Raw genomic sequence first — 17,503 nt, forward strand, 5'->3', positions numbered from 1 at the left:
AACGCTAGCATGCTAACATGTAGCCTGATAGCGCAGTATACCCGGAGTGATTGAGTTGTGCATTTTGACTTGGAATGATTCAAATGGGTTGAGAAATGTGGCAGCAGTAACAATTGTTAGTTTTTAGGATTTTTTTCGGGATTTTACATAAAGCAAACATTTTTGTCACGTGAAGAACAGGTAGCCTGAATGTCCTGAACATGTTGAACAATTGGATGTTGGAATGGTGTGGATAACGTCAGAAGTCTGGATGTTGAAAGAAATCTAAGAAGAAGAGGAAGTAGTGTTACAAAAATAAAAATGTTGGGCCTGTGAAAAATGGTCAGTTTGAAAGCCCTGAATGAGTGGAAGGGTTTCATGGTGGAATGGTTGGAATGGGGTGAGATGTGAAGGTTGAAAAATGGCCCATTCATTTTTAATGCGAAAAGTGGAATCTGGGGATTTTTGGAAAATGTGGGAATGTTTTGAAATATCTGAAATAGATGGCAAACTATTCCCAAATGAGCTGAACGGCTTGGTTTGAATCGGTAGAAAAATGGAGGAGGAGTTCGAGGACAAAAACGGTGGGAGTAAGAATGATCAAAGCACCCAGTTAGACTTTTACAAGTGAAACAACCAAAGCTTTCATGTGTGTTGCATCATGTCTTTGTTCTTTCCTCTTCAGGGCACTCCAGCCCTCCCCCAGTCTACTGTTGCTGCTGACCTGCTGAAGGGCACCATCACCAAACTGGCCACAGAAGACCTGAGCAGCTCTGACAAGTCCAGAGGAGACCAACTGACTAAAGGTCACGTTATCTATGAAGGCAAGAGTGGTCACATCCTCTCTTATGATGGTACGTTTGTTGACATTCTTCAATCTGGTGTGTGTATTTCTCCCATCATTTGGCTTGTGTGTGTGTTCAAAAGCTATCAAGAACCCCAGGGAGAACACCCGCAGCCCCAGAAGTGGCCATGAGTTGAAACGCACCTATGACATGGAGGGGTCCATTGGCAGAGGCCACGCTGGCAGAGAAGGAGCTCCATTCGAAGGTAGAGCTTTCATATGTGCTGGGCGGATTGATCCTGATGTCAATAGGATCGACACCAACACTAGTATAAAGTATCATAGTGTTATATTGTTACCTCCGCCAAGCACAAGCACATGAGTTATTTCTCCATTTCAATGATGTTTCTCACCTTCTTTTCAAAATGCTGGCTTGCAACTTTGTTTGGCTCCATTGTGGCTTATTTTGCAGCCGTGATCAAAAGAAAAGCAGAGACTTGTGGCGTTAGCTGTGGTAGTTAGCAAACAACTACACAGTCAACCACTGACGACGCTGTAGATGGGCGACAGAGCTGACTTTGGGGTGCTGTTTGCCCGTATTAGCACGCTAACAAGGTTGTTTTGTTTTGTGAGAACAATGCATGAAGAAAACGGTTGCACTACTGCACTGGACACGACAAAACTTGCACAATTATTGTACGAAAACCGGAAAATGTACGCAAACTAAGGTGTATGCTAACCGAGATTTCACTTTATTGTTAAATTGCTTATAAGTTTGTTGATACTTAAAATCTTAGTTGTGTTGTTTGTTCTGATTACAACCATTGGCCGCAAATTAAAGGCAATCAATGAATGAGATTTTGAAACATTTTGGAGAAAAGTATGGGTATCTCCAGGACTGGGCGTCTATTTACATGGTATCCAGTCAATATCAAAATGGACAGTATGGTCCACAGATTATACTGTATGGTTGTATATGTGACCAATTATGTGAGTGATTGTGCTTCTGTGCTCAGGTTTGATTAGCAGAGCCATGCCCAGAGAAGTTCTCCACGGAGATGCCAAAGAAAGATCACTAATCGCCGGATCCATCATGCAAGGTAGCAACCTATAGTACATTTCCCACTTTTGGAATGCTAAAAGATGTTTATTATCTTTTCAGGGACACCTAGAACCGCAGCAGAGACATACGAAGACACTCTGAAATATGGAAAACGCATTAAACGAGAGAGCCCTCCCATCCGCTCTTTTGATGGGGGTATTGGCAAAGGAAAGCCATACGAGGGGGTCAACACCATTAAAGAGACCGGGCGCTCCATTCATGAAATCCCTCGACAAGACCAGCCTGGCCAGGACCTCAGAAAGACCCCTGACCTGTCAGATAGGAGGGTCATTGAGGGATCCGTGCCTCAGGTTAGACTGGTAAATTACGTTCTAATTAATATTAATTAGGGCTGTCAAAAATAGCAAGTATGCGTGAAAGATACACAACTCGATGTGGGAAATGCAGCGCAACAGTGCTGCTGCTTTAATGCATCACACACGCTCAGGTGGATTATGGAGCTCTTCGAATGGCAGTGTGTCCCGTAACAAACACGACTTGGCCACGGGACACTCATGTGTCATTCCTCACACCTCTGAGCACTTCTTACGGCAACTTGCACATGCAAAGTGTTTGAGTTGGTTGTAATCGGAAGGTATATTGTTTGGCTGATGCTTTGTAATTCACATTTGAAGTTCTTTTCACATTTTATCATTTGTCTCACAGGTACACTGGCATTAACATGCTTTGTAATCCAATTTAAACACAAGATCAATTTAACACATTGAAATCATGTTTTGCGTGATGTCCCCGAACACATCTCACCTGGCCAACATGGCGTTAGCATTAGCAATGTAGCAACAAGTGGAAACAGCATCTTGAGAATAAAATGGTCACAATATAACAGTTTGACAGAGGAATGACAGGTGAGCGTTAACTTTGGTCACGGATAATATACTTTGCACATAAACGATTCCAAGTTGGTTCAACAAAGAAGGTGCATTCAACTTCTCTCCAAAGTGCAGTCTGGGCTCATCAATTAGTGAACGCTCTCCAACGCACACGGCATTGTAAATGACAAACAGTAAACATTACACCACCAGAGATTTCAAGACGTGACTTGCCATGTCTCATTCCTCACAACACTTCTGCCATAATTGAACATTTCCACTCCAAAGATGGGAATTCATATCCAGCAACTTCCATGCTTTTCTTGAGGAAGCTTGAACTCTTATGAGCTATTTTGTTCTATTTGTCCAAACAAAGGTACCTTTAGTTGTATCAGGCAGTTAAATGAACAAGAAAGTGAAGAAACAAGGGTGCTATAATCATCTTTTCCATGACAGTATAGCTCAGTCCTGGCATTTAACTTTCTCTTCATAAAATACTGCAAATATGAGCATATTTCACACAGTGGCAAATGGTGATTAATCATGATGAATTCATTGGAAAAGTGATTAATGTGATTAACATGATAGCCCTGATGTTGTTATAAAACTATTAATGAGATGCTTGTGTTCCTACCAGATTCACTCCCTGAACCAGCCTACGATCAAGCACAACGTCAAGTCCCTCATCACCAGTCCCAGTAAGCTACCCCACAGCATACCCCATCTGGAGGCCATGGAACGAGCCAAATATGAAGAGAGCAAGGCGGTGCGCCACACCTCCGTGGTTAACTCTACCACCTCTGTGCTGCGGTCCACACACCAAGAGGCTGGCAAATCCCAGCTTAGCCCCGGCTTGTATGAGGATGCCAACGCTCGCAGGACCCCTGTCAATTACACCTCCAGTCCTGTGACCAGAGGTTCACCCATGCTAGGACGCTCATCAGACGGTATAAACATCACACTGACCTTAAAGGCCCGGTCACACCTTGACGATTTAGCCAGCTTACGCCAACGTATGAAAAATTTGGCCAATACGCTGGCGTACGTCGAATAAGTTATGTGTAAGTTTTGTATATGTTAACAGCACGTCTAAGTCGTCCAAAAATTTTGTGCCTGCATAAAACTTTTTGACGTATGTCAACGTATGATTCATACGTCCCGCATCCGCGGGCAATAAGTTATGCCATTGTTGACACCCGTTCACACACGTTATTTGTAAGTTATGCACAAGTCGTAATACGTCAACATACCTTGAGACAAAACTATCTTAGCTTGACCAGTAGAGGGCACTGTGACACTGGGAATGGAACTAACATTTATTTTTTATTTTTTGCGCTTTGTCTTGAGAGAAACAATGTACGTTTTAATCAAGCATTATTGATCAAGCCAACATAAAGTGCATAGGAGTATTTCCATTCAAAAAGAATGGAGAGATACAGCATGTTACTGTCCAAGTTAGCGTTAGGTTTGATGCACTGTTAGTACTGTGTTAGTACTGGTCAAGTATGGAATCACAGGAGTGCCAAAATTAAAAGGGAATACGTGTGGAAATACAAAGAGAAGCAATAATAAAAAAAATTTACAAATGTAGTCATATTCTTTTTCTATTTTGTCATTGTTTTTTCTGTATTGTCTTTTTTTCCAATTTGCCGTTGTTTTTCCTGTTTTGTATTTGTCTTTTCCACTTGCGTTTTGTCATTGCATTTAGTAATGACAAAGTCAAAAGAATGATTTCTGCATTGTCTTTGTTTTTTCCATTTTGGCGTCGCTTTTCCTGTTTTGTCTTTGTCATTACTAAATGCAATGACAAAACGCAAGTGGAAAAGACAAATACAAAACAGGAAAAACAATGGCAAATTGGAAAAAACAAAGACCATACAGAAAAAACAATGACAAAATGGAAAAAGAATGTGACTACATTTGTATGTTTTTTATTATTGATTCTCTTTGTATTTCCACACGTATTCCCTTTTAATTTTGGCACTCCTGTGATTCCATAGTCAAGCTGCTAACTTATCTGCTAATGCAAACACGACAATCTGCATCTCCTCTCAGCCAAAGCTTTGCCAAGAAGACACAGTTTTGTCTCAAGGTATGTTGACGTATTACGACTTGTGTGTTACTTACAAATAACGTGTGTGAACGGGTGTCAATGATCGCATAACTTATTGCCTGTGGATGCGACACGTATGAATCATACGTTGACATACGTGGAAAAGTTTTATGCATGCACAAAACTTTTGGACGACTTAGACGTACTATGACGTACGCCAGCGTATTGGCCAAATTTTTCATACGTTGGCATAAGCTGGCTAAATCGTCAAGGTGTGACAGGCGTTGGGCATTGGGCATAAATTGTGAACACCGGCAACACGCTACGCATTCGTTGATACAAGTTGTCTATTAAGTTAGAGAAACGTTCTATATAAGTTACTAATACGTCATGTTTACGTCGAACTCGTTATGAATACGCTATGTATACGCCCAAAGTTGAAAAAAAAAAAAAAAACGTCGGCAGTTCAACATATGCCATCAAAATGATCACGTCAGGCATGCGCTGCCTAAATCGTCAAGGTGTGACAGGGCCCTAAAATGGCTCAGCTAAATTTAATATAACATGTGATCTTTTCAACGATACGTACGGTCATGGAAAAGATGATTAGAGCACCCTTGCTTCACTTTCTTGTTCATTTGAATGCCTGATACAACTAAAGGTACCTTTGGTTGGACAATGTAACAATGACACAAATGGCTCACAAAAGTTGCATTCTTTGGCAGTACAAGGCTACAGCTATTCATGTAAGAACTTCCGAGGTTTTGGTTCTCATCAAGAAAAGCATGGAAGTTGCTGATATCAGCTCTTAAACTCAACTCTTATGAGCTATATTTGTTATCATCATTATATTTGTCCAAACAAAGGTACCTTTAGTTGTAGCAGGCATTACAGTGGATCAATCAACGAGGCTGGTCCAAACATTTTTTCCATGATTGTATGAAATAGCATGTTTCTAATATGCCAAGTCTTTTCTAATGTCTGACACGTCCATTTCAATCTCAAAAGGATCCAAGTCTTCAGCACATGAAAGAAAGAACGCCATGACACCCACGCAGAGAGAAAGTGTCCCAGCCAAGTCCCCGGTGTCTGGCGGTGACCCCGGGGCTTCTCACAGCCCTTTCGACCCTCACCACAGGCCGGTCGTACCCGGGGAAGTGTACCGAGGCCACCTGCCATCACATATGGACCCCAGTATTGCCTTCCACAGAGTGATTGATCCTGGTGTGTGCCTTTCCATAGAATAGATATACCCCCTGTACAGTATCATCAGTCAAGCTAATTATTCATCAAAAACACTGTCTTCCCTACCATTATTAGGAGGGTCCCCTTGAAGGTCAAGTTAACTTTATGAAACAAATTCAACACAGTAATCCCTCGCCACTTTGTGCTTTGAATTTTGCGGCTTCGCTCTTATCAGTTCTTCAAAAATGTTATTTAACAAATCATCGCTCTCTTTTGTTGGACTCTGACCTATTATTAGTCAAAATATGCATATTTAAGCATTTTCAAGCATTAAAATGGCTAAATGAACTAAAATTGAAATATAAGGCATCCAGGAGACTCTTTCAAAGAGGTGGTGATAATATGTAGTATTCTACACTGGTCACTAGCTTCATTCATTGTCCTTTCATTTGTCACTATGTGGCCCTCAGAAAGTGTGGACACCCCTGGTTTACTATATTGGGTAATAAGAGTGTAAAGGTGACTATAGGGGTGCTGTGTCTTGTCTAGAGGGCTCTAACAATGGTAAACAATATTTTGAAGGTCATAAAGAGGTTTTCTATGCTCTTTCTAACTAAAGAATCCTACCTCTCGGAAAAGGACTTAATCAGGGTTGGGTCTGGAACCAATTAACCGCCATAAACGAGTGATTGCTGTATTTTTATTTGAGTTATTTATTAGACGGTTGTCATTTGCATGGTTGTGAGTTACACACACACACACACACACACACACAAAGTATCTGAAGAAACGTCCTGATGTTTGTGAATGTTCAGTTCTTATATTGAGTGTTGTGGGTGTGCGTTGCGTACAAATACTATAAATGATCTCCTGTTTCAGTGACGTTTTCCCACATTTCTTCCTCTTTTTGCAGCCTTCATGTTTCCTCGGCAGCCATCCCCGACTGGCTACCACAACACATACCAGCTGTACACCATGGAGAACACGAGGCAGACCATCCTCAACGATTACATCACTTCCCAGCAGATGCAGGTCATCCCCCGGCCTGATATGGCCCGTGGGCTGTCACCGCGAGAACAGCCCGTTGCTCTTCCGTACCCAGCTGCAGCAAGAGGTATGGTTCATTGCCTGCTGGCCCTCTCACCTGCTTGGAAAGCGCTCTAGTTTTGGGTCCGTGTGGTTGTGAAGTAGTAGCTACCTTTTGCAGATGCCCAGAAGCAAATGACCTACACACGATTTGCTGATTGTTTTGAATGCGGCTGCAATTTATTTGGCTCCAGTTAACAATTGATTATTGTAACTCAAATATAAACTTGACGAGTGGTTGCCTCATCCAGGTTCACCACCATTCAACTCTTGGCAGCCCTACTTTGACCAATCTGTATTTGGGAGCGTAACAGATGGAGATGGATGTATATGGTGTAAATAAATGAATCCGTTTTTATTGTTCACCATTGGCCCTTTGCTTCTGTCTGTAAAAGGGATTATTGATCTAGCCCAGATGCCTCCAACTATCCTGTTGCCTCATCCTGGGGGAACAGGTACTCCCACTTTGGAACGCATCGCCTACCTCCCTGGAGCTCAGCCCCCTTTCCCTACTAGGGCTTTCAACCCAACTTCCATATCGCCAGGTGAGGATTCCCTACCCAATTCCCTTAACTTCCTCGCCACAATCTTGTGTACCTTCACGCCTTATGAGTGCAGACCTGCACTGCACTGGCCCGGGGTGTCAAAGGTCAGTTCTTTGCCGTCCATGGTGTGAGCCTACGTCCTGAGTGATCGGGTGAGAAGCGGACAGGGTGTTTACTTAGACCCGGTGTTAACAAGCAGGGGAGGGCATGGAACTGTTTAGTCCAGGGGTGTCCAGACATTTTGCCACCAAGTATCCACCACTGCATACTGAAAAATCAAAGGATGTGGGGGCCACCTTTACATTTTAAACCAACCCATGTTGATATGCAAAGATGTTTTTTAGATTTTAAAAAAGCCTGCATGGAAGTAAAATGTTAGCAGGAATGAACTTTTTCTCATGTTGGCCATTTTTGATGATTTTATTTTATTTTGTACAAATATTTCAACTTTGCTCTGGTACATTTTTTTCACTTTATATTATTATGTTTTTATTCTCATCATATTTCAACTTTATTATCAAAATATTCTAACTTTTACCCAACCTCAGTTTTCTAAAATTGCAATTTTATTCTTTTGTTTTGTTTCTCATAATATTACGACTGTTTAAAAAAAATTATTTTAGTCTTTAATATTTCAACTTTATGCTATTTTTTTCTTGTAATATTAGGACTTTAACTCTCCTAATATTTTGTCTTTATTTTCGTAAAATTGCGTCTGTTTTTTCCATTTTTGCTGTTTTTTTTTTTTGTGGTTTTCTTGTTTAATTGTACTTTTAGAATGTGCCAAGGGCCAAAAAACAAACAATGGCCTGGGGCCTGGGGGGCCATTTACGGCCTGCAGCTGGCAGGCCGTAAATGGCCCCCAGGCCGCACTGTGGACACCCCTGGTTTAGTCCTTCTGCACATTTGATAAATACATCTGGTTTAAAGTGGATTTGACAGATTTGCCTACTCTGCATGGCAACAACCCTCGTTTGTGTGTGTATTGAATCCAGGTGCATGGATATGAAGTATGAGAACATATGAAATATGAGAAGTCTCCCATATGTGGAAACGTTAGATTGGCAACCTGTCAATCTTGATTTGTGCAGGAAGCTCCATGACAAGGCCTTCAGGAAGATGCATTAGCATGCATGAGTAGTAGAGAGTAATCCTTGTGTGTCATTCTTGACCTCAGGCCACCCTGCCCACCTTGCTGCCGCCGCTGCCAGTGTGGAGAGGGAACGGGAACGCGAGCGTGACCGTGAACAGCAGGAGAAGGAGAGGGAAAAGGAACGGGAGCAAAGGGAGCGCGACCGAGAGATTCGAGAACGGGAGCGAGACAGAGAGCGAACAAGTGATTACATCCGTGGAAGTGAGTTGTTGCTAATTATTTATTCTGCAGAGGAGTTTCTGACATAAAGTTACTTATTGTGTCCTGCTCATGCCTGCCCTCTGCCGTACTTGTGCATGCTCTTCTCATGTTCTTTGCTTGTCTTATCACAGTAGGAGAAATAATGATTTGAATAGACGGAGACAGACAATCAACAAAAACATTATGTGAAATAAGTACCGTATGTGACTTTTCACCCCCATAGACTGGTTATGTGCCCATCAAACAAACCAGTTAGTTCACACTGGTACTGGTTATGTGCCCATCAAACAAACCAGTTAGTTCAGTCTGGTTATGTGCCTATCAAACACACAGTGTTCAAAGTGCAGCCAGGGGGCCATTTGCGGCCTGCGACTGTTTTCATTTGGCCTGCAGCACATTCACGGAAAAAATGGGGGTGGGGCAGCGAAGTTGATACTAATGAAGACTGTTTTTCCCCCACGTATATCACAGTGGCCCTTGCATCCTTTCATTTTTCAGTATGCGGCCCTCACTGGGAATCATTTGAATACCTCTGCAATAAGCGTTTCTCCAGCAAGTACCAAGTCACATTTTGCATGGGGATCAAATACTTATTTCAGTCCAATCCAAATTGATGTATAACGTTTGATTTAATGTGAAATAGTGTTGATATTCTGTCTGTGTTGAAATAAACCTACCATAAAACTGATTGATGACTGTTAAAGTTAGGAAGTCAGCACGGGATCACATAATCCTATCTTTGCTCAGGTGGAGCAGAGCAACCAGGCCGACCAGGAAGTCGAGGTTACCTCCACTCCCCGTCACCCTCACTCAGGACGCAGGAAGTGGTTGTTCAGCAGAGGCCGAGTATCTTTCAGGGCAAAAGTGTCATCACTTCTCTAATGTAAGTTTAAGTAGCTTCAGCTATTTACACCTTGCTTGCACACACACACAAACAAACAACCATTTCTCATTTTTTTTAAAACTTAATAGAATTTATGATGGCACCGACATTAATAACATTTCTCACAAAACGGTCCACTTTACCAAAGTTAATGAAGTGACTGCATTTGAAAATTCCAAGTAGAGCACGGATATATAACATGCTATATAGATCATCCATCCATCCATCCATCCATCCATTTTCTATGTCGCTTTTCCTCATTAGGGTCGCGGGGGCATGCTGGAGCCTATCCCAACTGACTTCGGGTGACAGGCAGGGTACACCCTGGAATGGTGGCCATCCAATGGCAGGGCACATATAGACAAACAATCATTCACACTAACATTCATACCTATGGACAATTTAGAGTCGCCAATTTCTTCCTCCAGATATTTTGGAGTAGTATTTGTGAAATATAATTAGTAATTAGAAGCCTTCAGGCTTTGCCATGCTCTGAATGGTTCTGATAAGAATAAACAAAGGATACAATAGGGCCCTTGCACTAAATAATAATAATGCTAATAATAATAAAGGATACAAGAGGGCCCTTGTACTGAATAATGATAATAATAATAATAATAATAATAATAATAATAATAATAAAGGATACAATAGGGACCTTGCACTGAATAATAATAATGATGATCATAATAATAAAGGACACAATAGGGCCCTTGCACTGAATAATAATGATGATGATGATGATGATGATAATACACAATAGGGCCCTTGCACTGGTGCACTATGTGCTCTGGGCCTAATAAAAAGATGGTCTGTTGCACATGATAATACGTCTGATATACTAAAATAATTGTTTGTTTTTTAGGCCTCATTCAGCAGCACCAACATCAGCGGCCCAGAGTAACTCTCGTTACAGTACTGCCGCTGATGCGCTGGCCGCATTGGTGGACATTGCTGCCTCCGCCCCCCCTGTGGATGTGACCAAAGTGAAGGAGAGCAAACGGGACGAACGGGATGATGAAATATCTTCAACATCTCGGCGAGCAGTGAGCTTCTCGGAACAGCAGCAGGAGTCAGACCGGAGATCGGTAGCATACGGTGCCATGACTCTGCCAGGGGGCAAGCCCCACCCGGCATACCCTGAGGGTGCTGGAGCTAAAGATAAGGGACCTCAAACATCAAAGTCTCGTATTGAGGAAGAGCTTCGAACCCGTGGAAAAACAACCATTACGGCCGCCAACTTCATCGACGTCATCATTACGCGACAGATAGCCTCTGAGAAAGACTCACGAGAGCGAGGCTCTCAGAGCTCTGACTCCTCTAGTAGCTGTGAGTATATTATATATTTATTACATCACATCAGCTTATCTTACAAACATTTTTTTATTCGATGTTCAGTGTCAAGTCGATATGACAACCCTGCCGGAGGAGCCATTGAAGTAATAAGTCCTGCAAGTTCTCCAGCGCAATCCCAACAGGAGAAACTTGACGAGGGGCAACAGACAGCAGGTGCAGACGCACAACTCGCACACACCTCAAGCAGCCAGTCCTTGTTTGCTCTGTAGCAGGACCATAACGATGGCATGTGATGACGTTAGCGAATGGAATGACGATACCATGACATTAATGAATGAAATTGTCATTTGAGTTAGACTACTTGCAAGCATCTGAACCAGCTACGACCAAAGACCGACCCGGGGGCCGTTTGCAGCCTGCAGCTTGTTTTTTGTTACTTTAGAATGAACACAAAATATCTTGAATCATGGCCTGTATCAGAACATTACGCAGGGTGATCAGGGACACACTGAAAATAAAACAAATGGTTAAGATAAAATACATTTTTAAAAAGCCTCAATGTGGATATTAAATAAAATATTTGGATATTCAATAAAGTTGCAAATTAGACATCCTAAAAAAACATTAGCCAGGAATTTTTTTCTAAATTGCAGAGTAAAAACTTTAATGAGGTAGTCTGTCTGCAAATAATACCACTTTACTCTAATACTTTAATATAATACAAATACAAATTTTGTTAAATGTGAATTATTTATATAGAGTGCTGCCTTGGTTAACATTGTGAATCCCTTCCAGAATGTCTGTCTTAACCAAAATGGACTCTAACCAAAGCAAATGTTCCTGTATAAAAATAATGTAAACCAAATTAAATCTTTCCAGATATCCAAAAACACAAAACTGGGAAGTCTCCCATCCATCACCTTTCTCTTTAGTATGTTCCATGTGTTTGTTACGTCGTGTATCTCTCTAGTGCAGCAAATCTGATATAAACCAAACGCTGTTGCTCTAAAATGGTGCCTGCGGCCCACAATGCACTGCGCGATCACATGCAAGTATCATGAGGTTTCGTCTTTAGCGTGTGAGCCAAGATGGCCAATTTTGGATGTTAACTGAAAAATGTGGTAACCGGGGTGGATGTTAACCGAGGTACCCACTGTATACATGTTGAGAAAAGGAGTGGATCCTCTGTCTCATCACACGGACTTTCTCCCTCTCTGCAAATTCTTGGTTAACTGGATCAGCTGGTATGCGGTCTTATGACATCAGTCGATACCGACCTTCAGGAGAGCTGCCACAGCCCAGTTCCCAGCAGCCAGCCTCCTCCCAACCTGACAGCTACTCCCAAATCTCCAAGACACACCGGGTCATGACCTTGGCAGACCACATCTCGGTAGGAAATGAACTTACTGACAAATAAAGTAACCTCATACAGGATGAACAATGGAAGTCATCTGTGGCTTTCTGTCATGCAGCATATTATAACCCAAGACTTTGCCCGGAACCAAGACGTTCCCACAGCTTCTTCTTCAGCCTCTGCCACATTCCAGAGCACGGTGCCATCTGTGCCTTCTTCAGGTCGAACTAAGTTGACCAGCCGCTACAGTCCTGAGACTCAAGTCCATGCCCCACATCACCACAGGCCCCCCAGCAGGGTTTCCCCAGAAAACACTACAGACAAGCCCAGATCCAGGTATAGGTCATTGCATCACACATTACGTCATAAAGGTCAGCAAGCTACCACCCATCATCTCAACACTCCAACCCCTCACTGTCTAGGCCTGGAAAGTCTCCAGAGAGAGGTGGGAGGCAGATGGACAACTACGAACCAATCTCGCCACCACAGACCTACCAAAGCATGGACAAGCAGGAGGCTGCTGGGCCTGCAATCCAAAGACGAGAGGCCGATAACTCTGAGATCAGGTACATCATCTGCAGACGAGATACACGTAGTTGATAACTGAGATCAGGTACATCATCTGCAGACTAGATACACGTAGTCGATAACTGAGATCAGGTACATCACCTGCAGACTAGATACACGTAGTTGATAACTGAGATCAGGTACATCACCTGCAGACTGGATACACGTAGTCGATAACTCTGAGATCAGGTACATCATCTGCAGACTAGATACACGTAGTCGATAACTGAGATCAGGTACATCACCTGCAGACGAGATACACGTAGTTGATAACTGAGATCAGGTACATCACCTGCAGACTAGATACACGTAGTCTATAACTGAGATCAGGTACATCACCTGCAGACTTGATACATGTAGTTGATAACTGAGATCAGGTACATCACCTGCAGACTAGATACACGTAGTCAATAACTGAGATCAGGTACATCACCTGCAGACTAGATACACGTAGTCGATAACTGTTGAGATCAGGTACATCACCTGCAGACTAGATATACGTAGTCGATAACTCTGAGATCAGGTACATCACCTACAGACTAGATACACGTAGTCGATAACTGAGATCAGGTACATCACCTGCAGACTAGATACACGTAGTCGATAACTGTTGAGATCAGGTACATCACCTGCAGACTGGGTACACGTAGTCGATAACTCTGAGATCAGGTACATCATCTGCAGACTAGATACACGTAGTCGATAACTGAGATCAGGTACATCACCTGCAGACGAGATACACGTAGTTGATAACTGAGATCAGGTACATCACCTGCAGACTAGATACACGTAGTCTATAACTGAGATCAGGTACATCACCTGCAGACTTGATACATGTAGTTGATAACTGAGATCAGGTACATCACCTGCAGACTAGATACACGTAGTCAATAACTGAGATCAGGTACATCACCTGCAGACTAGATACACGTAGTCGATAACTCTGAGATCAAGTACATCACCTGCAGACTAGATACACGTAGTTGATAACTGTTGAGATCAGGTACATCACTTGCAGACTAGATACACGTAGTCGATAACTGTTGAGATCAAGTACATCACCTGCAGACTAGATACACGTAGTCGATAACTGTTTAGATCAGGTACATCACCTGCAGACTAGATACACGTAGTCGATAACTGTTGAGATCAAGTACATCACCTGCAGACTAGATACACGTAGTCGATAACTGTTGAGATCAGGTACATCACCTGCAGACTAGATACACGTAGTTGATAACTGTTGAGATCAGGTACATCACCTGCAGACTAGATACACATAGTCGATAACTGTTGAGATCAGGTACATCACCTGCAGACTAGATACATGTAGTCACTCCTGAGGATCTTATATCAGTCGGCAAAATCTACTGATAATGACAACATGAAAGCATCATTTTGATATTTATGCACTGATTCATAGCTAAGACATAATATCTTAGCATATTTTCTGCAGGATAGGTTGCATAGTTTGGCTATAGTCAGGTGCGACTTGTATATCAAAATATAAATACAGTCATGGAAAAAGTGATTAGCGCACCCTTGTTTCTTCAGTTGATTGATCCATTGTAATGCCTGGTACAACTAAAGGTACATTTGTTTGGACAAATATAATGATAACAAATATAGCTCATAAGAGTTTCATTTAAGATACTGTATCTAGCAACTTCCATGCTTTTCTTGATAATAACCAAAATCACGTAAGTTCTTCCATGAATAGCTATAGCATATAGCTATACCTGCTAAAAAATGTAACTCTTATGAGCTATTTTTGTTGTCATTGTTCTATTTGTCCAAACAAAGGTACCCTTAGTTGTATCAGGCATTCAAATGAATGCCAGTCATTTTTGTCATGACTGTATGTACAGTTTATAATTGTGTGCTGACTGTAATTTAAAGTGAGATGGTGGTTGGTTTTTTAGCAACACCTAGTGACAGCAATAATTCAATGCGTTGATGTTGTTGCATCGCAGTTAATGACACAAACAGAATGATACAGAGCATACCGGACGCTTTTTGTTCTGGAGTAATTCCTAATACTCTTCTGCCTTGTGTCTGTAAGTAATGTGTAAGTATAATTATATGGCGTCCAGACATCACGTCACATATTAAGTGTCTACTTTGAGAACATTCTGACATTTATTAAACAGGGAGGTTTTTATAGTGTGTAATAATTAGGATCATCATAAATATGGGTAAATGCAACTTAGATGTTTTTTTTCCTCTTCATGATGCATTTTTTTGACTGCTGTGAGTTAGTCTGGAAAATGTGGTATATAATAAATAATGTTTACATTAGGCATGTGCACAGTGCTGCAGTTGCTTAAAAATGATGATGCTATCTGCTCTGTGTCTTCAGAGAGTTCCTTAATTAATTCCTTTAAAATTCTAAAATGTTTTGTGCATTTGTGTGGCTTTCTTTCATCCCATGTTTGGCCCGTGTATTTTATTAGTCCAGAGCACCTCCGCTTTTATTATTTGAACTGTCATGCAATTTGTAAATAAAAATGTTTAGTAAAATGTTTTTCCACTATGGTTGATTATTTAGAATAGAATATGCCTCAGTTACAGCAGTCATGTTATCCGTATGTTTTTGTTAATCCAGATCCAGCAGCTTTCTTCCATTTGCTTATTATCTTATGTTATCTATTGAATTAAAGGAGCGACTCCCGATCCCCTGGCAATGTCAGTTATCTGCCCTCCTTCTTCACCAAACTAGAGAACACCTCACCAATGGTGAAATCCAAAAAGCAGGAGATCTTTCGTAAGTTGAACTCCACCTCGGGTGTCGGTGATTCTGATGTTGGTAAGTGGGGCCACTGTCTTCCTCTTTGCTTCACCTAAAATGCATGCATCAAAGACTGCTGTGTGCGCGCATGTGCATGCAACAGGTTTTCATTTTTATCCTCACTAAGCATGCAGTTAGTGAAGCCCGTTTCCACCACTGAAAGAAATAATGTCATAATTATGAGATAAAAAGTCCAAATGATGAGATACAACTGGGCATGTGCTGAGTGCCGCATGAAGAAGGCAGCACATGCTCAGTTTGTATCTAATAATTTTGCCTTTTTATCTCATAATTATGACTTTTTATTTTGTAATTTTGATTTCTAATCTCTTCATTTCAGCCTTCTCATAATTAAGACTTTTGATCTCATAATTATGACTTTCCTCATAATTTTGAGACTTGCCATTGGGATATGTTTTTCTTTCAGTGTCGGAAACGGGCTTCCACATGTAGTTAGGTACGTATACATACCTGTCTGGCATTTTGTTCATTCAATATCTAACGTTGTCTTGCAGGAAATGCCCAACCAGGCACAGAGATTTTCAACTTGCCTGCAGTTACCAGCTCCAGTGAGTGAGAAAAATTATTTTGTGGCGGGAAATGGAACTTTTTGTCTATAATGATGGCTGATAAATGAGTCTGGTTGAGGTGAAAGTTGCTAAGGGAGCAACTTGTGCGTGTGTGTGTGTTTGAACCTGTATGTATAAAACATCAAACTTGAGCACCCAGTTCTGGTTTAAAAATGATAGAAGATAGCACATACCGTATGTGACGGGTGTTTGTAAACTTATGATGGGGACTGCATGTTGCATATATTGGCACCAAATCATGGCACAGTTTGTAGCGCATAATTTGAATGATTTGCTACTGCATTCACTGTAAGAGTTTTATTGTATTGGGGTGGATTATGAAGTAAAATGCAGCTCTAACTTGTTAAAGTATTGCATCATAAATCATGGACAAAATGGCGACTCAAGTTCTGACTCGCAAAGACCCTTTCAGTTCCATACCTAATGAAATCCAGTTTGATCTCTGCATCAGTTATGGAGGAAGTCACACAAGTATAGAGGAACTCTGTTATTAAAACTTGAAATGACGTTGTGGGGGCAATCACCTCATTGTATGATGAGCCGCTGTCATTCATAGGCAGCATCAACCCCAGGAACCACTCTTTCAGTGACCCTGCTAGTAACCTGGGCCTGGAGGACATCATCCGTAAAGCCTTAATGGGCAACTTGGAGGACAGACAGGAGGAGCACCAAGCAGCAGTAGGTGCCATCAGCAGCACGAGCAGTGACACCCGCCAGGAGGCCAACCCGTCACCCGGCATCGGTACATGACCATCACAAGTCCACACATCAGAGTTCTGATGAAGAATAAGAAGTTGAATGTTTTTCCACACATCCATAGGGAAGCAGAAGCAGAGCAAAGCCAACAGTCGGAAATCCAAGTCTCCTAACCTGGGTCAGGCCTACTCAGGAGGGGATCGTCCCTCCTCAGTGTCCTCTGTCCACTCGGATGGAGACTATCACAGACAATCACAAGTCCAGTCCCAGTGGAGTTGGGATGACCGACCCTCATCTGCGGGTAAGAGCTTCCCTTTCTGAGATAAGTCCATTAAAAAAAAAAAAAAAAAAGTTCAAGAAGGAAGACTGCCGTAGTACGTGTATCGCACCTAATTGGCTCCAGACCCCAAT

The 17,503-nt window shown here is 41.9% G+C and overlaps 1 protein-coding gene across 3 annotated transcripts in view; it reads left to right on the plus strand.

Moving 5' to 3' along the window:
- Nucleotides 1–17,503, plus strand: part of ncor1 (nuclear receptor corepressor 1) — a 79,064-nt gene that overhangs the window by 57,536 nt on the left and 4,025 nt on the right. For 2 of the 3 annotated variants that reach the window (XM_054754236.1, XM_054754238.1), the window contains 19 exons: nucleotides 665–833; nucleotides 907–1,029; nucleotides 1,780–1,863; nucleotides 1,926–2,176; nucleotides 3,333–3,642; nucleotides 5,757–5,972; nucleotides 6,847–7,047; nucleotides 7,415–7,564; nucleotides 8,742–8,918; nucleotides 9,666–9,801; nucleotides 10,667–11,130; nucleotides 11,200–11,310; nucleotides 12,339–12,487; nucleotides 12,570–12,787; nucleotides 12,874–13,017; nucleotides 15,679–15,824; nucleotides 16,322–16,375; nucleotides 16,953–17,138; nucleotides 17,217–17,393. In XM_054754236.1, coding sequence (XP_054610211.1) covers nucleotides 665–833; nucleotides 907–1,029; nucleotides 1,780–1,863; nucleotides 1,926–2,176; nucleotides 3,333–3,642; nucleotides 5,757–5,972; nucleotides 6,847–7,047; nucleotides 7,415–7,564; nucleotides 8,742–8,918; nucleotides 9,666–9,801; nucleotides 10,667–11,130; nucleotides 11,200–11,310; nucleotides 12,339–12,487; nucleotides 12,570–12,787; nucleotides 12,874–13,017; nucleotides 15,679–15,824; nucleotides 16,322–16,375; nucleotides 16,953–17,138; nucleotides 17,217–17,393 — 3,466 coding nt within the window. Of the gene's footprint in view, nucleotides 1–664; nucleotides 834–906; nucleotides 1,030–1,779; nucleotides 1,864–1,925; nucleotides 2,186–3,332; nucleotides 3,643–5,756; nucleotides 5,973–6,846; nucleotides 7,048–7,414; nucleotides 7,565–8,741; nucleotides 8,919–9,665; nucleotides 9,802–10,666; nucleotides 11,131–11,199; nucleotides 11,311–12,338; nucleotides 12,488–12,569; nucleotides 12,788–12,873; nucleotides 13,018–15,678; nucleotides 15,825–16,321; nucleotides 16,376–16,952; nucleotides 17,139–17,216; nucleotides 17,394–17,503 lie in introns of all 3 variants that reach the window. The other variant, XM_054754235.1, reaches the window with a different exon arrangement.

Source organism: Dunckerocampus dactyliophorus, chromosome 16, assembly GCF_027744805.1.
Source record: "Dunckerocampus dactyliophorus isolate RoL2022-P2 chromosome 16, RoL_Ddac_1.1, whole genome shotgun sequence".
NCBI lineage: Eukaryota > Metazoa > Chordata > Actinopteri > Syngnathiformes > Syngnathidae > Dunckerocampus > Dunckerocampus dactyliophorus.